The sequence below is a fragment of the Cygnus atratus genome, chromosome 5 (genome assembly GCF_013377495.2).
Source record: "Cygnus atratus isolate AKBS03 ecotype Queensland, Australia chromosome 5, CAtr_DNAZoo_HiC_assembly, whole genome shotgun sequence".
Taxonomy (NCBI): Eukaryota; Metazoa; Chordata; class Aves; order Anseriformes; family Anatidae; genus Cygnus; species Cygnus atratus.
The window spans coordinates 44368802-44393125 of NC_066366.1; the positions used below are offsets into that span (position 1 = coordinate 44368802).

The 24324-nt window shown below is 39.4% G+C and overlaps 1 protein-coding gene across 1 annotated transcript in view; it reads right to left on the reverse strand.

Moving 5' to 3' along the window:
* CEP128 (centrosomal protein 128) overlaps positions 1 to 16839 on the reverse strand; it is a 114934-nt gene extending 98095 nt beyond the window's left edge. The window contains exons 1-7 of the mRNA XM_035539934.2: positions 16687 to 16839; positions 12232 to 12392; positions 10268 to 10354; positions 9706 to 9832; positions 8670 to 8791; positions 6567 to 6658; positions 5790 to 5862 (exon numbers count right to left, since the gene is read on the reverse strand). Coding sequence (XP_035395827.1) covers positions 5790 to 5862; positions 6567 to 6658; positions 8670 to 8791; positions 9706 to 9832; positions 10268 to 10354; positions 12232 to 12378 — 648 coding nt within the window. The 5' untranslated portion in view covers positions 12379 to 12392; positions 16687 to 16839. The remainder of the gene's footprint in view (positions 1 to 5789; positions 5863 to 6566; positions 6659 to 8669; positions 8792 to 9705; positions 9833 to 10267; positions 10355 to 12231; positions 12393 to 16686) is intronic.
* Between the last annotated feature and the right edge of the window lie 7485 nt (positions 16840 to 24324).

Below are 24324 nucleotides of genomic sequence, written 5' to 3' on the forward strand. Positions count from 1 at the left end.
TTATTTTAGGTTAAAGGAATAGGTAGCACATTGGTTAATATTTCTTCAGAGGGGAAAGTGTTTTCTGGGAGACAGAATGCTTATTATAAAACATTTTCATCAGCTCTGAAAAAAGGAGGATTAAACAAAGGCAGCCTCATAGCTTGCTTTATTAAGAACAATATTTAGGAGACCAATGTCTTTCATTTCAAAACTCTTTTGAAATTGGCCAACAGATTCAAATGCTCAGCAGTGCAGAGCCGTCAAATGTATTTAGACACCATGAGGGTTTTCAAAAAAAGTAAGATCTTCAACACAGGTGATTTCATAAATACACCATGCAGGAAAAAATAGGGAGAATTCCACCCTTATTTGCTTTGGCTGTCAGCAAAGTGCATGCGTTTAGTCTGAAATGAAGCATTTGGCTATTTAGTATTTAAAAAAAATACATGTAAAAAATACATATGTTGGAAGTATAAGGAATTAAAGGTAACGGGGAAGTCAGCATGACGGAAGGAAAGCAACATGGCATTTTGGAGGACTAGCATGGTCAGGAAGCATAATATGGGAAAAACATAGGAGTTCTTGTACAAGGATTTACACAGCTAGGATACAACAGAAGTTTTTGTAGGGTGGCACAAGTAGTCAGGGACGAGACTAGGCAAAGAAGGCAGAGAACACACAAGTCCACAGCAAATCAGGTTTATTATGTTGTATCTTGCAATAGTGCAAAAGAACCAAGTACTATCATCAGCAACTTCCTCTGCATTCTCTGTGACAGCTGCTAAGTCACATTCATGTCCTAGCCATGCTTAGTAATAAGACTTTCTGGAATGCAGTAAACTTACCTTTTCTGTTTTGGAAAATTTAGTATCACCACAATACCACAAACTGGGTCACTTATCACCATATTTTCGAAACTAATTATCATTTATGCTATGGAACAGCTGAAGTCCAAGCACAGGTCCCTCCAGATCCAACACCAATCATTTTACGTGTTTCTATGCTGGAGCTTTCCAGAAGCCTCTCTGGTAAAAATGGATGCAAAACAAGGAACAGATTCTGCCTCCTATCCTCTCCACAGGTGTTCTCTTCTCTGAGCATTGTTTCTCATTTAATATTTTCTCCTAGTGACACTATGGCATTAAACAGGGTTTATCAGTGTGCGTACCTTTGGAACCTCTTCGCCAAACTGTTTTTTAACCTACCTTACTCCATTTTTATGTTTAGCTGATGAAGTTTATCTAACCTTTCTACTTCTATCATTTGGCTATAACTTCTGGAAGGACTTCTTGTTACCTTGTGTAGTTCCATCAGATATCTTTTGATTTCCTTCAGATCTTCTAACGCATTAAAGTCATTATTGTAGTGTATTCCAATTTCTTCTACACTGTCTTGAACTATTTTATCTTCCTCATTGCCCGACATTTTTCAAATAAGCTTCTTCATTTTTGTGCAACTCCCTTTTAGAAATCAGATGTTATTGTAAAAAGCTTATTTTTTTTTTGCTCTGGTAGGGGTGCCAAACTTATGTTTGTTGTTTCGGTGATTGTTACAAAGCAAGTCTTTCATAGATTAAAAGCTACATGCAGAACTTGGTTTATAACAAATAACTGCTTTTTCTTCTGGAATAGTTTGTGTTTATTTGCTCTACAAAGTAGTTAATATACTACCTAAAAATGTAGTTCCCCCCCAACATGACAGTTACCCATCTACAGTGGTTTAGACATTATCTTCCATGAGAACTATGTTTCCTGATTTTGTAGCCTGCTCTCTGATCTTCCTTGGATTGTCACAGAACCTGTGACATGCAACAAGAGCGATAACAACAAAAGGAAGATCAGAAGCAAAGGTAAGCAAGCAGTAAGTTGTATATGAAGAAGAGACTAAAATTCACTTCTCTTCCTCTATCCTAAATGACCCTCATTCAGGACAACATTCCTACCTGAACAGTACACATCTTGTCCCCAGATCAAAAGCCGTAGTGCAGACAAGTGATTCACTGAAGAACAGTAACAAGAAACATGGAGGTTCTACATAATGACATGAAATGCTAAAACTAAATTATTGCATTCAGTGCATATTAGAACATGATTGAAGGATGTATTTTCAGCAACACAGCCTACCTGAACAATAATCATGACACTAAGAGCTCTATCTCTGTGTTAGGTTTTCAAGTAGCAGCAAAATCTATGAAAATGGATTGGGTTATCAAAAAGTTCTCTTATCACCAATTAAGCAAAAAGAAAATGTCCTGTTTAAAACCAGGGTGACATTTAAGTCATGTAGCTAAATTTAATTCTGTGGAAGATGCTGGATGCCTAATGTACAAAAAGCAGTATCCTACTTCTTGAGTTTCTCTCCTGTTTTTCAGCTTTCCACTGTTATTTCTGGTGCAGAAGTCCTGCTGACTGAAATCTATTTCAACAGATTTTTTTTTGCTTTTGTTATTATCTATTTTATCATCAATGCAGACTTGAAGCAGAAGTCATAAAACCACAAAAATGGCAAAGTACTTTCACAGATTTCATTCTGAATATTGAGTTAAACATTCCCCTCATGGCAAATGCTAATGCATGAAATGCATTTTACAACAGTCACCTTTGGAAGGCCAAAAATCTCTACATCAGGTCTTCTGAAGGACAGTTACTTATCTAAAAATAACCTTGTCTCTCTGGGATATCTTAACCACATGAACTCCATGTGAGATTCATTTTACTTGACATCTGTCTTTTTCCACAGACACAACCTACACTAACCTTCCAATGGCACCATCTCAACTAAGCATCTACTTACTTTGAACAACTCTATGCTTTGGAGCAGTTGCTTTCTATGCTATTTGGGATGAGCCTTTATATGAGGAGATGGCAACAAAATATCCAAGAGGGATACCTTATATAAACATAATGTAAATAAACATTTTTTCATCAAAAAGGCTCTCAAATCATAAACCTCTAATGAATAAGAAATTCTAAGCAAGTAACTCAGACCGACTGTATCGAAGAGACCTTAGACCTTTATTATCACATTTATATAGTTTATATATAAGCAATTTTCATACAGTACTGACTATTCTGAACAGTACAGCTGTAAGAATTTGGTTACAAGTCCCTACAGAAATGAAGGCTTAAGGACACTAAGCTGAAACAAATGTTCCTGCCACAAACTCATTCTGTCAAATTATCGAGATTTCAAATTGACAATTGACAGTCAAAAACCCTAAAATAGAATGCAAATAAAAGGATGGTAACGTTGAAGATGATAACCTCTCTGAAGTGAAGTAATAAAGACATGGAGGACATAAGTTCCTGAACAACTTTTCATAAGTTATAAGAATAAAAGTATTTCTTCCTACATAACTCAGACTCAGTGTAACAATAAATCATTAGGCTTTGAACAAGGGAAAGAGTATCCAGACCCAGTTTTGGAGAGCAGACGTAAAGCAAGCAGCACTAGCCTACTACTGCTAGCCTTTTCAAATGAGGTGGAATCACATAGCTAAGACTGTCAACACGTCAGAATTCTTCAGCCTGAGAAGAGGAACCCTCTGAAGAACCTTTGAATAATCTCCTCCAATGAAAACTAGACATGGAAAAGCAGATTTAAAAAAGAAATAATGAATAAATAGAAATAATAAAAACACACCACATGTGGCAGCTCTCCCCACAATATGTAATCTATCTGGATAACTTTCTAAAGGATGAGAGGTAACATGATAAAAATATGCAATTTATAGCAAATACTGGACAAGTTCAAAAAAACAACACAAAAAGCAAGCAAATCCACAGAGAGATTCCCAAGTACAAAAAGTGAAAAAGTACCACTTGCAGATCAAGAAATTCCCAACTCACAAGTAAAGTAGTATTGTACAGAACTATCATTAGATGCATTTGTATCCTAGTACTGTTCCCTAGACATTTACTTTTTGTTACTTTTTGATCTTCCATCATACAGGGCTAGGTCTCTCCTCTCTGCATAACTCTTCTGCAAACTGAACAACAGCAATTGCTTTAACCTTCCAGAGAGGTATCTAAATGAGTGACCTGCCTTCTCCATCCTCTACCCTTCTGGTTTTCCCTCCATTTTGCCCATGTTCTTCCTACAGTTAATAAACAGCAATGAGCAGAACATTCCTGTTCAAGTCTTACTAGTCCTACCCAGGAAAACCATGTGACTGCAGCCAACTGCAGAATTTTTGTCTTCATTAAAAGTGTTTCATTAAACATTTCAGCTTTCAAAGCTTTATGGGATGATAGTTTCTCTCACAAATAAAAGACTTATTTTTTTTAACAGTAAGGGGAATATCAAAGAATACTGAAGGCTTCCTTGTTACACTTTACTTCTCTCATCTTTTGCTTCTCTCAGATAAAAATTGTAGCAACCAATTTCAAATCTTGAAATCCTGCTGTAGGAGGTCACAAACAAAAACTAGTTATTTCTTTCATTTATGTAAAGACAGTGGTTGCCAGCATTCCAGAGGACTGAGGAGGAAGGTTTGTTTCTCTCATTCAATGGCACAGAACAGTTGTGGCGTAGCCAGCTGCAGCAGCTGTTTTCTCGTGAACTGTCCTATTTAAAACTTAGCTTGCTAATTTCCTGGTACATGAGCGAGAAAAAAAAGTATACTGAGAAGCAGGACACAACACTCACAGGGAGTTCCAAGTATCAAAGAATTCCTTACCATATAAACAGTGCTAACATTCTAACAAGGACGGCCTGTTAAATTCTTCTACAAAGGCTGAACAGGACAGTCTTCTTCCCCTGATGGATTCTATCATATTAAGTGTATAACTGGTCTTGATAGATCATAGCCTCTTGAACCCCTCTCTTATTTCATCTACAGTCAGGAACTTACACAAGCACAATTACTAGTTACAATTACTGTTGGTGCCAAGAAGCAGCCCTTGCCAACAATACTGATATCAGTGCACAAATGCATCACTAAAGCTCTTGCCAGGTCATTTAGAACCAATTCATGCAATTTTAGGGAAGGATGATCCACCTAGGAGAAAATAACACTTGCTCTGAGATGTTAGTACGGCTACTGATATCACATTAGCATGTACATAAAGCATAGACTCAAGTCTTCAAGTCAAGAACTACCTACAGGATTTTCACCTCCTAACCAGTGAGGAGATTTTCAGCTTCTCTTGTGTCTATAGCAATACTGCTTTGACTTCCATCTCAAGAGCTGAACTCTTCCATATTTGAGTGATATAGACTGGAGTATCTCCTTCCAGCAGATACAAGAGGCAAAAAGTAAGAGACTATCTATCATGGCTGCGCTTCCTCCTTTGATACATTTGTCAGAGCCTCCAGCGAAGAGTATAGCCACAAGAGACTTTCAAAAGGCTTCACAGATAAGGACTGAAAATGATAGGGAGAGAGGGAGGAAGAGGAATCAATATTATTACTCAGATTTCATGGTTGTTATGGAAGTTCTTCAACATGGAAAAAACTAACATGTATATTTCAAAAGCTATCTATCACACTTTAAGTGTTAAAACCAGTGTTCAAAGTTAAACAACAGTTTTCTCTAAAAACATGATTTCTGAGAGAGAAATTCACTATATACACATTTGTAAAACATTCACTTTCAGTTTAAACAAGTACCTGAGATACAGACACTTGTTTTGCTACTTTCATTATGGAAGGGTAACATTATAATCACCGATCCTAGCCTAGATAGAATCCTGTTCAGATATACGCTAATACATGGTACTAATTACCGAAACATACATTATACTAGTAGCCCACATCCTGCTTAGACTGTTAAATAGATATCATTTTTTCATGTTATTCACACTCACCGTTTCTTGTCTTTGGGACTCAGTAAGCTTTTCAGACAATTCTGCTAGAGTTTTTCTCATTTCTGCATCAGTCCTTCACAGAAAAATACAGGTAAGACTTATATTCTGCAGTGCAAAAACTAAATATCAACTACGATAATTTTAAGCAGCAACAATTTCATGGATTTTTAGGTTACTCCGAGTCATTCTACAGCTTCTAAAACCCCAGCATAATTAGAGACCAGCCTCAAGTGGAAAATTCATTATAGAAAGCATTTCCATTCCTCTAGCAAAGACGGAGCATCTAGGTAGAAAGGCTAGGTATCAGGTCAACAAGTACAAAATTTTAAACATGTCAACACAGTCTTTTTGAATAGGACTAGTTCTTACTAGGAATTAGAGTACTAATTCCTGTTATTGCGATTAGACGAAGCATCATATGTTGAGACAGCACGTACTAAAAAAAAACCACATTATGGCCTGCATAAGAGCTTATCCTCAAGAGACTCCAGTATCAAGAAAAATAAAGGAACAAAGTTTTACTAAAAGAAATTCCCAAGTCCCTGTCTTTTTATCCACATATGAAAAGAGGGAGATGGCCACATATACTATACAAATTGGAATGTGTGTGCGTCATTTACACGTATAAACACTGGACGAGATGTGTAACAAGCCTTTCATAGTACTGGTTTCATCTGTACGTTGTATAATACCACTCTCCAACATTATTTTTTAATACAAAAGAACAAAGGAATTTAAGAATTATTTATTCTCATGGAAGTTATATTCTTTTTATACCGGTTTCTTCTTGAAAGCTCCCGACTGATGTCATCTCCTAGACGAACTTGTTCACTACTGAGATCTCGAAGAGACTGGTGGAAAGAATGCAGCTGTGAATCAAAGTACAGAAATTATGCTAAAGTTTAAGGATGCTTTTATCCGTGATATTCCAAAAATACATTTATACACACTTTTAAAAAGAAGATATTAAATGAAGTGCAGCAGATAAAAATAATCTGGAAAATAAAATTGCATGAATTGAAGATCAGCCTGAATGAAGCCTGCGTGCTTCTGTTTCTATCAACTCTCCAAAAAACTTGCTCATCCAGTTTAATTTCCAGTACATTATTTGCTAAACCAAGTTTCCTGACTATATATTGTCTATCCTTCAGAGCTTGTTCATTTCAGATACCTGACATTGTACCATCTTTTTAACTTAATGCAAGATAAATTGAAATATCTGAACAGGTGGCATCAGCACAGACATTTCCTGTTAATAAATACTAGTATGAATGAGACAAAGTTCTGCTCAGCTACGTATGCTACTATAGAAACATTGCATGTAAAACTGCAAGTGACCAAGCAGAACACTACGATGTTTTCAGAAACTACCAAAGCATTGAGGAATTTTATTTTATTTTGCCCAAGATTTCTATATACTATCCTAGAAAGGTTTTTTCAGAGTTGGAAAAAAAACAACAAACCACTATTTTCCTCAACAGAACGTCACATTTAGATTCCTGTTTCCCTTATTTAGCAGACCACGGTTTATAGTCATTATAAACTATATAGTTTATAATGACTATAAACTATACAGTTTATAATGACTTAACATTATAGTCACATAATGTATATAATAACATTATAGTCAAAGCTTTTAAGGGAGAGAATAGAAAGGTAATAGGTCATCCACCCCTCATGGGAGGAAAAAAAAGCGACAGTTCAACTACCAAACTGCTGTAAACAACCCAGAGGTTAGGGCCACTGTCTGGGAAAACCCTCACTTATAACATCTTGTTCTATATGCAAGACTTTAAACTGAATCTTCCACAGCCCAGCTGATTGCCCTCAATATTCAGGCACAGGCACCAGCCTCTCCCCTGTGTGACAGACCAGAAATTTCATCCTGGCCCAGGAGACTTTGACAAACACAATACATTTTCAGAATGTATCAGTTTGAGAAGGACAAAGATTCAAATGTGTCAAAAACCCATTTTGCTAGAAAATTACCTTCCCAGAAGCAGTCAGAACAGAAAAAAGGGACTGTGGTTATATAAATAAGAAAGAGACGCAGCTTTATTTGAGTAGTACTACTCTATCTCTGCCCCAATTTCTGCCTATGGTCATAACAAATGGCTATTTCTAGAGAGTTCAACATTCCTCAAAGCATTATAGTTTTCTTATAAAATAGCTGATGATTCAGTAAAGCTGTATTCACTCAATGAAAAGCAAGGATAAGGAATAAACTAGCAGTCATCATCAAAAAAAAAAAGAAAAAAGCTATTTATTTACACAGTCACTTAATATAAACCATTAAAGTAGTTAATTCATATTTTCTGAAGAGTCTGCAAGTAGACATGAGTGGAGAGGTCTGAAAATCACCCATGCCATACACGTCCTCTCCTCCTCACAACAACTGCCTGAAGTACTGAGTTAAATTATCCTACTCACAGGTCAGACTTAAAATTAAAACGAAGAACTAGCTGGCTAAAGATCAGTTCAGGCTACACTGAAGTGAATGGCAAAAGCAGTAAGACCCAGTGCTATTAACTAAAGAAGAGCAATCCCCTTTATAGCCACACCAGATTTCAGCATATGCATAATGCTAATTAAATATTCAGAGATTATTTCTGTCTCATATGTTGCCCAAAAAGTTACAGAAATCATTTTCATAACTTTTGACATCTCTACCATCCACACCTTTTTATCTATACATTTGTATGAAACTTTGTGACACTGATAGATACGATAGATGACTGTCATGAAACACAGAACACTGAAAGGACACTTCACAGCTGAAACATTCTTAGTTTTATCATCAGAATAACTTCATTTAACATTAAAGAGCCTGGTAACTGTGTATTGCCTGTGTGGGGAAATAGCTTCCATCAGTGCTCTTACCTGGTCCAAATTATCTGCCTCATTGACAAATCGAACACTTGCAGATCTAGACCTTCGATGTCTACTATCCTGTGAGTCTCCATAATCCCTGAGAGGAGAAGTAGGCAGGAAGTGGCGGTTCCCTTTATGAGAGAAAAGAAATAAATAAGAAAGGCAAAGCTTTGTACAGGAAACGTTTAATTTTGCTTTGAGAAAAACTTGTGTTTCACTTGCCAATATGAAATACATTATAGACAAAAGAATTACTAAAGTTACATAAAATGCACAGACATATAGTTGAAATATTTTTGAATATTTGGATATACGGGATGGGCAAGAAAGAGAAAGAGCTTCCCTTTGTTCCTCCAAGTAGGTAGATTTTTTCTTCAAATTTTATTTGCCCAAGCAATGTTTTTTCCTCTATTTGGATCTACTACAGTTTCAAACTACGTCACAGATTTTACATCAGAAAAAAACAGAAAACTTTAAAAAGTTTTCTACTAAAATATATTAAATGCTATTTCTGGAAAGAATATTCCTCTCAAATACACCTTTCCCCCCCTCCAAAATAATGAAATTTAAGAGATGTAGAAGAAAAAAAACTACTTTTCTGTATATTATACATTGGTTTACTTTTTTCCTTTTCCACTAAGCCTTATACAATTTTACCTACATATCCATAACCTTATGCATTTAAAATTCATGTTTTCATTTTGCTGTGAAGCAAGCTTCAGAAGCTGCAAAACATTTTGGGTTCGACTTACATTCACCTACAAGTCATGAAGCGGGCAAGACAGTTTTCATGCATCAATGTTTCATTTGATCTCTTGAGATATCAGCAGGAAAAAACAAAACATGCCATGGAAATCATTTACCAAATAAACAACTGCTTAGCTTAATGCAGGTGTCACAGATTTCTAAACTGAATTTCTTTTAAATAATCCATGATATCTCTTCATGCCAATACCTTTATATATTTTTTATTTTTTATTTCCTCATTCAATACAATATCAATATGACATAATTTAAGTACACTCAAGCACCTTAAGTATTTTACCTGACACTGCTTCTCCGTCCAGATCACTAGGGTACAAGCTTGAGAGAGAAGCACTTCTCATTCCAGAGTTTCGGTTTAATCTTTGACTCCTTAACTGACCTATAGACTGTTCCAGTGTTTCTTTTAACTGCAAAGAAATTTCATTTTACTGAAATATGAACACAGCTACATATGAAAACACATATGTAAAATATTTTTCAGAAAAAAATGGTCATTAAGATAATCAGAGCCCTTTTTTTTTTAGCCAAGTGCCATTATGGATTAATAACAGCTTTTCTTATTTATCTCATACTATACTACCATACTATAATATAAACTGGTTTATAAGCTCCAAATAGAAGCATAATAAAGCTACAAAAATTGCTAGTTTCATTATATAACAAACTACTATAGTTTGGTTTAGACCGTTCAAATAAATATGAAAAGTTTCTGTTCATGTCTTCTTAACTCTTGATACATTTTGCGTATTGCTACCAAGTTTTAGCTATGAATGCTATTAGGTAAAAAAAAAAAAAAAAAAAAAAAAGATTTAAGAAGTTAAGATAAACTGAAAGTTGCTCACAGTTGCTATTGCTTCCGTTTGTTCCTTGTTGTATTCTCTGTATTGCCCTAGTAAATGGTCAACATGTCTCAGATTTCTGTTGGTATCCTTAAAAAAAGTTTGAGGAAGAAAAGTCAAAATAGAAACTTCCAACAGTTGTCTTTACTATTCTTCATTTATGAGTACACCAATAAAACAAGTATTATTTTTGAAGGGTCTCAGCATTCCAAAATTCCAAATCCTAGTCAAGTAGTCAGAACCTGAAGATGTACAGTGCAGCTAAAGGAACAAAACAGAACACTTCATATGTAAGCGAGGACTCAGGTTCAGACTAAAAGCGTGTACATTTTCATCCACTCTCCGGAAAAATATTTTTATCCAAAGATCTTAAAGTAACTTAATTCTATTTTACGGGCAAGTAAACTGAGAAACAGCAAATTTTTGAAGATGAGCATATTTAGCTAAGGTAAGGAAATTCACCAAGCAGGCAACAGAAAACAGAGCTACAGCAGATATTCTAAAGCCACCCATTAAAAACATTCACCTCAAGAAAAAAATTAAGAAATTATTAAGGCTGTTAGGTGACATCCCTCTGATGGCAGGAAATGGGCCTCTTAAATAGGATTTAAGAGGAAATAACTGACTATGTTAACACGCTCTCTGAAAGCCACTGCAAGATAATTCAGCCCTCAAAACTACATTTGTCTGTGCCATGTACAGCATTTGTCACAGCCTGTAACAAAGCACAAAAACTACACAATAATGGAAAGGACTGCCTGGTTAAAGATGACCAAGTCAAAAACATACTTATTGCATTCTTTACTGTGAGACACCTTGACCAAGTTCCATCATTTAGTTTATATAGCATAGTTTCTTAGCAGCTCAAGGCACCTTAAACCAGACTGTGACAGTCCTACCCTTCCCTTCAACATAATTTTGCCTCCTCCTCGTCTATACAAGCACTCCTGTGACCAGATGAAGAACAGGATCAGGTAGCAGATCTGCTAAAAACCAGTACACAGAAAGCAATTAGCTTAAAATCAGATTCTTAGAAGAGCAGCTAGAAAGAGATTAGACAGGAACAGGACAATTCTGAAGACTGCCTTTTAAAAAAATATTGTCAGCTTACATTCTTATTACCTCATCTCTTTCTAGCTTAATGATCATTTTCCAGACAAAAAGTTCTCAAATATAAATTAACCATTGAATATGGATTTTTCTCTTCTCGCACTGTATATATATAGGCCAAACAATAATTAAACAAGCGATAATGCACAAGCCCTTTAAGTCCTCAGAACTGTCAGCTAGAACAGGTATTCTCACCATACAGGTTATTTTTTAATTTTTTTTTCCATACTGAAGAATGTGAATGACTTCTGAAGTGACAAATGGTGTCAAGAGAGCTAAATGTCTCCTCCCACATGCAAAACAGATTTAGAAGCCTCATCTGCTGCCTCCACTGAAGAAGCAGGAAGCAGATGAACGCTTTCCTGCTCAGGGATGAATCTATTACAAGTTTACAAGTACTGCTTCTCACTATGCTGTTCCACATCTCGAAATTACTTCAGTTGTAAACTCTATTATGAGGAATAGAGTACCTACATATTTTCTTTAGTTAGAAATTTTATACAGTACAAGACAATGAAGAGGGAGCTGCAGTTTTCTAGTACAAAATTCAATGCCTCTTCTGACAATCTGAAAAGGTTAATTTTGCATTATTCATTTTGCTAGTTTTATAAACAGCATTGCCAAACACATCGTTTCTAACAATACTCTATTACACTTTCATACATTTGTTATTTCAGACCATAGCAAACCATCTACTTTCAGCTCAGAGGCAATATGATCAGTTTCATAAAACCTTTCGGTTTGCACAGAAAGCAACATTTCCCATCGATACAGTATTTTGCAAAACTTCAGAAGTGAAAACTAGACTCTATTTTACATATTCTAAATATACTTTAAAACTGTATTTTGTAAGCAACCTGTAAAGTGCTTGCTAAAGTATGTATCTTCTCTGTAACTTCTTCAGCACCATAGTTCCGAGCTCTGTTGAGGGATGCCCTCAAAGGTGGCCGCCTTCCTATTCGACCCCTAAGAAAGTCATCTGAATCACTGGATGAGTGTGCCATTAGTATCTTGAAACCTAGACAGGAAGACCAGAAAAGGTAATAAATGTTAAATCCTGATTGTAACTGAACAGATTCAACTTGCATAACATTCCCAAAGCAAGACTACTCAGACTACTACATTAGAACCATATCACGGAACGGCTTGGGTTGGAAGACACCTTAAAGACCATCCAGTTCCAACCCCCCTGCCATGGGCAGGGATGCCACCCACTAGGTCAGGTTGCCCAGGGCCTCATCCAGCCTGGCCTTGAACACCTCCAGTGATCGGGCATCCACAACTTCTCTGGGCAATGTGTTCCCATGCCTCACCACTCTCTGAGTGAAGAATTTCCTCCTAACATCTAATTTAAATCTCCCCTCTTCGACTTTAAAGCCGTTCCCCTTGCCCTGTTATTATCTGCCTAAGCAAAAATCCACTGTTCATCTTTTTTTATAAGCCCCCTTTAAGTATTGAAAAGCTGCCATAAGGTGACCCCTGAGTCTTTTCCAGGCTGAACAGCCCCAGCTCTCTCAGCCTTTCTTCACAGGAGAGGTGTTTTTCATTCATTAGCAGGATGTACTTTTGAAGCAGGATGTACTTTTGGAGCTGATCTACCAACTGTTCCTCAGTTATTACGCTTGTTCACACCATGAAGCAGTAGCCAAGATGCAAGAAGCAGAGCCTATTAGGACAGAATTAAACTAGTAGATGCACCCACATCGCAGCCAGGTGTTCAGTATTCAGGCTAAGACCACAGCCCAAAACAAATTCTCTCTGAAAAACATACAATGGAGACATCAGGAGAGCAGAACATTTGATGACGAAGCCCTCAAGAGGCCAGGCAGTTGGACTCGATCTTTGAAGATCCCTTCCAACTGAGCTATTATATATTTATTCTAGAAGAACCATTCCTCCTTCCCTCACACTAATTTCTAAGCTATATTCAGACTGGCCAGGCTCAACTAGGACAGTAACTCCTAATAACTAATTGTGTGAAGCAACTCTAAGAACCAGTGTCTTTAAGGACTTGAGGAGAACTGGAGATACTACGGAAGGAGGCAGTGCAGTGTCATTAAAAGAAGGGAAAGGAAAGAAAATCCACTTGAAGTTAGATGGAACTTTTTTCTTAAACTATTATGCACTGCAGCAGTTTGCCTAGAGGTCACGGGATCACCATCAATAAGATTTGTGTTGACCACATATGTTTGGAGAGAGCCTGAATCTACTCTGGGGAAAAGGAAATAGGCCAGCAAACTTTTGAATTCCTTTTGGTCCTGTAGCAGACAAAAAAAAAAAAAGCCACAGTAAAGGTATCATTCTTCTAACCATTAACGCAGAAGTTTCCCAGTGGAACCATGGACTAGATTGAATTATTATGCTATATTTTATATACATGCTGCTCAATGTTTTTTTAGAGTCATATGTTGCATTTTTACGATGTAAATTCCTGTCTGCCAAGCTTGTATAAAAACCTTTTGAACACGAATGAAGAGTAAATCAACATAATCAGTTTGTGCTCAAGTACACCAACATTCCTTACAGCTTTTTTCTGAAGTGATGAATTTATCACATCTTCCCTGCCCTTATCTCACTAAAGCCCGTTCTGCCTGCCCATATCAGCATTCACTGCTCCAGAACCTCTCACTCTAATCAGCTGAAATGAAGCCTAAATATGGCTGAGGAAGCACAAACATTGCGTACTGGCAAAACAGTAACATGGAGTATTTTGAAAGAGAAAAAGAAAAGAAACAAACCACTGGTAGCAAAAACAACGTGTAATCATTTTCATTTTTACCACGTCTTGCTAATCACTATATCAAGCTTTATTTTCCTTGTCAGTCTTTACCAGAACTTCACGTGGATATCAGTGAGATCCCCATTCTAGGGCGCAAACCACAAGTATCACTGGTAAGCGTGAAATGAGACTTCTCTCAAACAGATCTGGCATCACCTGTTCTAGAGGAATTTTTAAGTTCTCCTATAACTGCACTGTCAGTTCTCTGGGCTAAAACATCTCTTCCTGTTCTCATCCACCATGCACAAGAAGCAGCACAATCACTCAAAACCCAATAAACAATGGCTTCAACAAACAGCTTCCTCAAAGTTTAACAAAGGTTTTCAGTTTCAAAGCATCTTTGGAAGATATTTTTAAGACACCAAGCAAAGGAGAGATGTAATTAGAGGCCACATTAACAATGAAGCACGAGATCAGCCCCATCACAGATCAGGAATTCAACCCTGAGACATTAATCCACAGGAATCCAGCCTTCACCTGCTCATGTACCTAAGTACCAGCATATTTTGCCTGACCCATCACACTTACAGTTGAAACGTTTAATTTTAATGATCATACCAAATGGTTGATGGTCTGTGCCTGTCATATTTTTTCTCAACTACACAGTCATAATAAATGTTGTTTTGGCAAATTAGATTCTTCAAAACTGCAATAATAGTTTCACGGGAAGCAAATGCTCTTTTCCTCCCAAACTGTGCAGAAAAGCATATGTTGGATCTACACTGTATGTAGAATATTGCACAGCAGTACCCCATGAGACCTAGAAAAGCAATCTTACATTACGCAACTCATACAGCTTGTCTGAGTTGAACAGTTCTAAGATTAGGCTTAACTCTTATTTCCACCATGTCACGTTTATTTCTAGATCCACGAGCCCCAAAATAACATCGTTTACAACATTATCAGTTTTGCATTAGCAAAACAGTGTTTTTTAAGGATACCTGAGTAGAAAGAGAAATGTCAGAACACTGAAGTAGTCAGAAGTGTTTTAACTCATTTCAAAATGAAATGGTGTAAGCCAGCAGAATCCCAAAGGCTAGTTATTGCAACTCAGCTGATGGGAACTACATTCTTAAAAATTTCCCAAACTCAAAAGCAACTGAGTCTCTGAACACAATGCTACATGTACCTCTATGGAGATGAATATGGCAAGTCATGTCAGAGGAGAGAGAGGCGTTGATAAAAAGACAACGAAAAACAATAGTTGACTGATATGCTCAAAACATAATTCTGAGAAGTATCTCAATCATAAGAGATGCACAGAAAAGCTATGACATTGTAGGAAAAAAAAAAAAAAAAAGGGAAAATGAAGATTTACAGCAGAAGAGATCAATGTCTGTTTTCAGCTGACCAAAAATAGCTCACTAAGGTACTGGTCAAAGTACCGAAGAAAGGCTAGTGAGTGAAGGAAACAGAAGAAATGCTATACACAAGGACACTTGCAGAAAACTTTCCATTTACGGTTAAGCAGCATTCCTCTTTGTTCCTGCAGGCAACCTAAGAGGAACTGTAGGCAACTTTTAAGTTGGAGAAGTCTCACTTCACATAAAGCGACATCCTCATTTTAAAAGGAACTACAGAAGTTTCATTTTAGATAAAGAATAAAACCATACAGAAGAAGAAATCTGTACAAATATTCTGCATGGATTTTTGCTGTATTAACTTAAACCAAAAAGAAAGTATTATCACTCTTTCTAAACACCTAAACTGATTTCAGCACACAACCATACAGCCTACCTGACAGTGAGAATTATTGGTTGCTTTTTTGTCTTTTATTGTTATTTTTAGTCCACTTAGACATCTCTCGCACTAAGGAAAACATCAACGCTCAGCATCCGCCTTCCCTGTTGGAACACCGGCGTTTCAGTTTCGTGAGGACTTTCCTGATAAGAGCAAGCACGAAGGCAGCTGACAGTCTCCACAGCAACCACTCCAGCTCAAGCGAGCAAAAGATGAACTCGGTACACACAACCTCATTACTTCTCAAGGGTTTTATTTGTTTATCTCCACATACGCTAATCCATCGCTAGGTAACTGTGGCTAAAGCCGCGTTTGGAGCCTTACAGCTAAGGCTGAGCTTGACATAAAAACCTTTACGGCCACAGCAGAAGGGGACAACACGTCAGCCCCTTCCCTTCAGCGCTTCTGCTCGAGCCGCGAGCAGCTTGCAGGCGACAGGCAGGTCACGCAAGACGCCCACGTCCCCCCGCCGTGCTTGCAGGGACCACCGCGGCATCCTACCCTCCAGGCACGGCCCCTGCCCGACCCACACCCGGGCACGGAGGGCGACCCCTCCACACCACTCGCCCAGGTAACGCGCCGTGTCAGCCTCCCCCCGCCGTGCGCCCACCTAACCCTACACCCTACAGCCCACCCCAGCCCCGAAGGACCCCCCACAGGCTCCCTCCCTTTCCCTTTATCCCCCCCCACCCGGCGCAGCCCCCCTGCCCTCCCCGCCGCGCAGCCGCCCCCTCCCCAGGCACGCGGCCCCCGCCCCGCAGCACCCCCCTCCCCTCCCCTCCCCTCCCCTTACCTCGCCGCTATGGCAACTTGAACTAGCCGCCTTGCCACCGACGGCCGCTGCCGTCTTCCGGGAGCCCGGGCGCTCCCGCAAGGCTCCATGGGATGTGTAGTCCTCCAGCCGCCTGTCGGCCATGGGGGAGGCATAGCGGAGGACTTCAGCTCCCAAGAGGCTTTGCGGCGCGGCCGGCCGAGCCGAGCGGCGGGCGGCAGCAGGGGTGGTGACTGAAGGCCTGCCCCTTGGCCGTTGGCACTTCAGAGGTCGCGGAGGGTGGATTGGGGCCCTTCACAGGCCCGGAGTGGTGTTTATAAAAGCTTGTAAAAGCTTTTACAAAATGCACGTTAACGTTTACAAACATTGACGTTTGCCAAACATGATAGTTAAATAAACAAGAGCCAAAACAAAAACTGTTGCCCTGTCAAAGCGGGTGTACGTGCCACATGCCACGGGCGTGAGGAGACTGACGCCTGGCTAATCCACCTCAAACAGCACACATTTGTGACAAGGATGATACCTCTGTCCCTCTCCCACAGCTTTTCCTGACTTGTTTCTTTAAGCCAGACATCTCCCTGGTCATAAATGTTGTATCTACTACCCGTGTGTGCAGTAAAAAGGAGCAAAATGCTACAGATTACTGTGCTAAAAAGCCTTAAAGAGAGAAAGAGTGCTTTGAATGATCACAGGAAACATTGACTGTGTCTCAGAAACTTGGATGGAGCTTGCAACAGTCCTAAAGTGTTAAAATTTGTCTGCAAGTCACCTGTAAGCAAGCACTCAAGCCCAAGGTACATGCAATCTGATTTTAAACCAACCTGTGTCCATGCTGCCTTTGGAGTCCACTCCAATGAGCTACCCCAGGCCTCTAAGCACAGTCATAAAGTGTGGCTGATATCCATACTGGCTAGCTTCATTCCTGACTTGCAGGACTGTTTGTTGACTCCCTCACAAGCCTCTAATGCAGCAGGCAGGACTGCATGCTATACAATTACAGCACACTTGAGGAGTGAGACAGGCCCCACACACTGGCAGCATCCACCAACAGCCCTGACAATTGCTGCTGGCCCCTGCTGCTGTAACTTTGATACCTGAGATGAAGGCAGGTGAGTTACTCTGGAATATAAAACAGAAATGGGATGGTATAACTCATTTCACTGTGAGCTGAAGCGTTAGTGAATATTTAGTGAAGAAATGTCATCCCTGGCTTTCAGCACATGACCATTGCCAAGGCCTTTGCTCAGCAAACTGCAGTGTGGTCAAGTTGTGCTGGCAGACCTAAATACAGGGCAAGAGTCAGAGCTTCTGCTTCTCATCTCATCTCATCTCATCTCATCTCATGAGGCTGCATGTGGAGATCTCTGGGGAACATGCCCTAAAACTTCCCAAGCTCTCTGAAAGCTTTCCTCTCCTCCCACCTTTGTACCTGGCAGTGGGCTTGCTCCTCCATAGTCTCCCAGAAGTCATCCATATGCATATTTATTTTCCTGACTCAGTAGTCTCTCAGGCAATCACAGAGTGGTTGAAGGGGTAGGGAGTGTGCCCTGGATGTGGCTGGAGCCAGGAACTAATTTTAAGATATCTATAGAGGAGAAAAATAAAATGATGAATTATTTGTTTACTTTTGTAATAAAGATATTAAATCTAAGTGCATAGGATTGCTACAGAATTTCTCTTCAATTTAGGGTATGTGTGAGAAATCAATGATTTAACTACATTATTAAGCTACTGTACCAGGCATATTTCTAAAGAAGTTTAACTTTTCAAGCGCAGAACACTTTCATGTTATATGAAATCAAAAATATAAATCCCAGCACTCTGTTATCTAAAGCACTGAGTTGCAAGAGTCACTTGACAGTGTTTGCTTTTAGAGAGGCCAGCATTTTCTTTTTCTCCTTAAGGCTAGTGCTGCTTGTTTAATGTTGTTGTACCCCTTGACTCACAAACTTAAGAATGAGCATCCATTTTTAATAAAGGGAAGATTATTACAAACCATCACATTGCTATATATAAAAATACATGTACAGGGAGTCTTAGGACACAGACCTCAAGAATGGAAAATCCAGAAAAAAAAAAATACATTTGTTTATAATTTTGTTGTTGTTGTTAGGCTTAAGTTGAAATTTTTTAATTATAGGATTTGTCATGAGTGGTCTCTTTTTGTGTTACACCACTTATCCATGACAGGTCATCATCATTCTTGTGGCTTGCAGGAGACTGTTTAAATATTTCTTTCAGAAGAAATCAATCAAAAAGAAAAGAGACAACACCCCTAAGTAAATAAAAAAAGGGCTTAAAGAATCATCATTTACTGAGCTCAAAAAATGAGTTCTTTTATGAATAGGTATCATAAAAGAAGGTAAAGCACTGTGGACTAGATGTATTGTCACCTAAGTCAGTAAACTTCAAACCCATTTTTTATGTAGGAGTGTGATAATAATGAGTCAAGTCTCTTTATTAAACAGTGCTGGTCTCCAAACCAAAGCAGGTATATGCCGTGACCCAAGTCAAACAAAAGTGCAAGATCCCTCTAAAGTCTGAATTACGAGGGCAGAGTAGTTTTTGCTGGATGTTATTTCTCAGTATAGAGGCCTATGCAAGAGATGAAGGTAGAACAGAATGGAATCAAAGATGTCTAGAAAGTTGACTTTAGATGAAGAGGTATGGGCAGTATAAGCCTGGGGGCGGGGGAGGGTGGGGGGAAACAACTGAAAGCTTTTTAGGATGAATGGGATGAATGCAGACAGGAAGAAAAGGTCTCGTAATAGTACATAGAGCAGCCATCTTCTGTACCCTAGTCTGGTGAGGGATGACAATAGCAAGAAGAGGGACTTCTAAAAGTATGTAAGTAGCAAAAGGAAGACTAGGGAAAATGTGGGCCCACTGCTGAATGGGGTCAGGGGTCCTGGTGACACAGGGGATGGAGAAAGCAGAGGTACTACATGCCTTCTTTGCTGAGTCTTTTCTACCAAGACTGGACATTGGGAATCCAAGGCCTCAGAAACCAGGGGGAAAATCTGGAGCAAGAAAACCAGGAGGAAGTCTGGAGAAAGGAAGACTTACCTTTGGTGGAAAAAGATCAGATAAAGCATACTTGACATATGTAGGTCCTTGGCCCAAATGGGATGTGCTAGGGGACCTACTGACAGGCTGAGACAACTAGAAGTATTCAGCTCCAGAGGTAACTCCAGAACTGAAGTCTCAAGGGGAATCTTATCAATCTGTATCACTATCTGAAGGGAGGGTAAAGGAGTATTTAGTCTTCAGTCAACTGAGTACTTTTTTTTTTTACAGCTTTTTCATGGCTTTTGTGTGTGTGTGTGTGTGTGTGTGTGAAATACAGCAAAAGGAGAAGCACAAGAGTTCCTTAAGTCTCACAATGATAAAATTCTATTACTGTGTGTTCTTTAAGTTGGAGATAAATTGGTTATAGAGACGAGAATCTTCAAGAACCCAGAAAACATTCCTTCATGTAGCTAGTCAAACAGTTGGACTGATGACTAATGCTACATCAAAGCAGCATCTCTAATGTATTTTTTTGACAGAAATTATTCCAAATATCAAAATAGAAAAAGGTAGTAACTGGCATACCTTAGAAATGTATAGAATGGCTAAATTTGTTGATTAATCAGAAAAAAAAAAAATCCCAAGTCTTTATTTCACTCTTTACTGAATGATTTCCCCAGTTTGAACACTTCCTCACACAGATATTACAAGATTTAACTGTTGACATCTTGTAATCCCATGGGGAATTTATGTAGAACAGCAATTACAACTAATTGCTTGTTTGGAAGAACCTGTTGTGGTTTATCTGATTTGCATGTTAAACATATAATCAGTGCAAAGATACCCAAGATACTATATCAGATCTGGCAGCAAAGAGTAATGTTATTTTTTTTTAAATTACCTCCAAAAACAAAAGGAATTCTGAGCCTTACAGTGCTTGGGATAAGTACACGATGAGTAACCATGGCTGTCACTAGAGGGAGTGTCTGTGACAGTGGAAAAATATACTTGTCAACTTTTGCCATGGTTAACATAATAGGTACTGGGGGGGTCGGTGGAAGGTAAGCACCAGGAAAACGATTGCAATCTGCAGTTTTACAGCTGATTTCTGTATTATTTGTTCATTAGGACTGGAGCATAAGCAATATCCATCGCTTAAAAACACATCATTTTGTTATACTCAAGGCATACAGGATTTTGAATGTCTGTTCTTAGGATGTATACATAGCTGTGTATGTACAAATGTGGGTGATACTTTTAATATGCTATGATCTTTAAGCATAAAAGAAAGGAACGTTTATTAATAATCTACATAGTATGGCAAGTTGCCAGTCAATCTGACCTGTTAAATGTCACTTTTCAGAAATGAAAACTACTGATCATTGTTCTTTTCTACCTTCTAAAATATTTGAAGTCTCGCCTATGCTAAACGAAACTCTTCCATAATTCCTTCAATGCAGGTTATGTTCCTAATCCTTCTATTTTCCTTATTCATTACCCTCTGAATAATCCTCAGTATTTTTACATTTGCCTCAGCAATTAGTGCACAAACCCAGATAAAGTATTCCAAATAACTATAAATTCAAAGTAAAGTGGAATAATTGAATGATATTCCCATTTTTCTGCCAGGCAGGAGGAGTCTTCTTGCATGTAGTTACCTGCACTTTTCTCTTCTGAATTACAACCTGTTAAGCTACCAAAGTCATTTTAAAATCTGATCTAGAGTTCACACACCTCACTAGCCTGGGGTTATAGGTAGCTTTACAACTGTACTTTTTGCTCTGCCATTCACCAGCCTGTTAAGGAAAATGTTGAACAGAAGAGCCAGGAGGTGTCATGGGGAAGCCAAAGCATGGCTGCCAAGGTGTGCAGGGCAAGGACCAACAGGTAGCGCCCATACCATCGTGCCAGCCAGGAGCAGGGCAGCTGAGAGCAGCCCCAGCCCCAGGCACTGGGCACCTCCCCGGGGATGAGGGCTGGCAGAGGCCAAGCTGGGACATCAGTCCGCTATCAGGCCAGGCTCACTGAGGCCCAAGGCTAGGGTGCTGGGGTCTGGAGACTGGCCTGGTGTGGCATCGCTGGACTGATGTTCCATCCAGCAGAAAGGACCAGAGAGAAGATCAGAGACAATGCTACCTTCTGTATAGGTCCCAAGCACACCCAGGGAAAACAGCCAGCAGCAAGGGCTGCAGGAGTCAGGCCTGGTTCAACCTTTATATAGCTCCTGCCAAGTTCAGGTGTCCAGGCCTAGGCTGGCATGGAGCCCTGGGTCCTGTGCAGAGGGTGTCTGGCAATGGGGTGGGGAGGTTGGCCAGGGGAGACCCCTGAGAGAATTAAATTCTGGTTGCAGACTCCTAGCTGGCAAGGTCCTTATACATTTCGACCTATGTGAGAAACCACAATGTAAACAATGTCATCTTGCTCAGAACATAACTTTTCTGAGAGCTAAGCAAGTGCCCATGGAAACACGATGCAGTTAGCAACAGCCCTTTTTCTCCCCAAACTCATACAGTGTTCCCAGTTCTGAACGTGCAAGCCAGGTCTCAAAAGCCCAGGAGGCAACACACCCAGACTTGGAGCTCTCCCAAGGATGAAGTTTTGTCCTGTTTCCTTCAAGGTTATCAGGCCTTGAATTAGAGGAATCCAGTGCTTCTGTCATTCAGGTTCAAGTCCAGAAAACACATTATGGTTCTTACTCCTTTTGAAATCTACTTAGAACATCTACAGCTTCAATGTCAGCTTTGCCATTTCTTTGGTCTGCAGTCTTTAATAGTTGCCATTTTGGATCTGTTAGTAATAGCTAGGAAGATATTTATTCCTTCCATTAACACTTTCTGGACTTCTGTGGCTGCCACAGAGCAGCTGACATAACAAAGTTTCTAATACCGATATCTGTGTACATGCTTTTCTTCCCACTAAATAAAATGTAATTCAAATTACTTTGCCCTCAGTGAAAGAGAATGAAACAATTTAGCCATCTTCTAGTTAAAGAGCCTGAAGCACTATTACTATGGAGTAGCTAATAGAGTAGCTTATTAGTAAAGATAAGTAGCATAAGGATATCTTTAGTACACCAAATGAATGAGTGTGGTTGGGTTTATGAAAACCTACTGAAATGACTCAAATCTTGGGACTACTTATCTGTCCCCCAATAAAACTATTATTCTTTTGCTTAGTTCACAAAAAGTACATAAAAAGTAATGCTGAAATCAGAATAAGAGTGAGGAAGAGGAGTTTGCAAGAGTGCACACAAGAGGTTGCAACAAATCACCCCAGCAGTGCTGTCATTAAAGAGGGGATGCACCTCCCCGCTCTCTTCCTGCTAACCAGGTCTTGCTTGTTGTGAAAGGCAAGGACTCTTCTGTTGTGCTCCAAGTAGCATTGCGTCTTCAAGATCAGTTATGAGAGGACAGAGATTAAGCTGGAAGAGGAGTTCAATGCTGGTGCTCAAGTTGACAAGCTGCCTCTGGCAGTGTCAGGCAATGTTATTTGCTGTGTGAAACAGCTATGGCTTTTACCCACTGCCTGGAAATCAAGTGTAAAATAGACTCATGACAGCTAAGAGCATTGATCCGAGAGAAGACAGAGAGTCCTCTGGTGATCCATTTGTTTTGCTAGATGTAGCAAAACTCCTCTGTGTCAGCCTGTGTCATCCAAACTATTTCTTTGCCCAAGCCAAAACGAATGAGATTTTCATGTCCAATTGCTAATATGGAATACAGTGTCCCCAGGACAAGCTGGCTACTTTGGCAGTAAGAACAAGAAAACCAGCAGAGAAGTTTGATATCCTAGGAACATCCTGTAGGCAGCTGAAGCACTGTCTGAATTTTATAACCCATAGAGCATTAGATGAAACTAAGTGGTTGATTACTGTCTTTGGGTAGAGGGCCCAAGCCAAGCCTAGCTCTACTTCACTGAACTTTTCTTCTTGTTTGGTCTTTGATGTATCTGCATTTCATTTTTTAAAATTATGGCTATGTGGCTACAGCAGTATAAATCATGGAAACCATGACAGCATGGAAGGGATAAGGGGGCAAGCCCGGAAGATCCTGGCACAGTGCCTCTTTGGAGGGTGGGTGAGAGACAGCAAGCCAGAACACATTTGTAACATTCTCCAGCAACCTGATCTGTCTTTCACCATTCTCAGTCTCCCTCTCTCAGCACTGGCCAAAGTGGAGAACTGGTACAGAGCTTCATGTCTGACTTTGTGAAACTGAATCACACCCTTTCCCTGGCTTGTGCCTCACTGGAGTGCCCAGCATACCTGTTCGTCTGCCTTGAAGTTCAGTGAGCTGCGTCTCACCTAATTTTTATCTAGATCAGTACATACACCATGAAGTGGTGGCGGATGCTGGCTTTTGGGGCTGCAGAGTGAGTTATAGACACGAGCAGTCTGCCAGAAGGACATGCCACTAGGGCACATTGCATTTGGGACAGCCAGCATTCCCAAAGGAATCACAGTCAATGCAGTGTAAGTTGCCTAGGGCACTCCAGCTGTGGAGGATGCTTCAGCTTCCCTTACCCTCACTGGGCTGTCCCAAAGAATACCCTGAACTAAAAAGGATGAATGTATCTGATGGGATGCCTCACTTAAACATGGTCTAGGTGCTAACAGGTCTGCAGGATTGGGATTTATATTTTGTTTCTTCA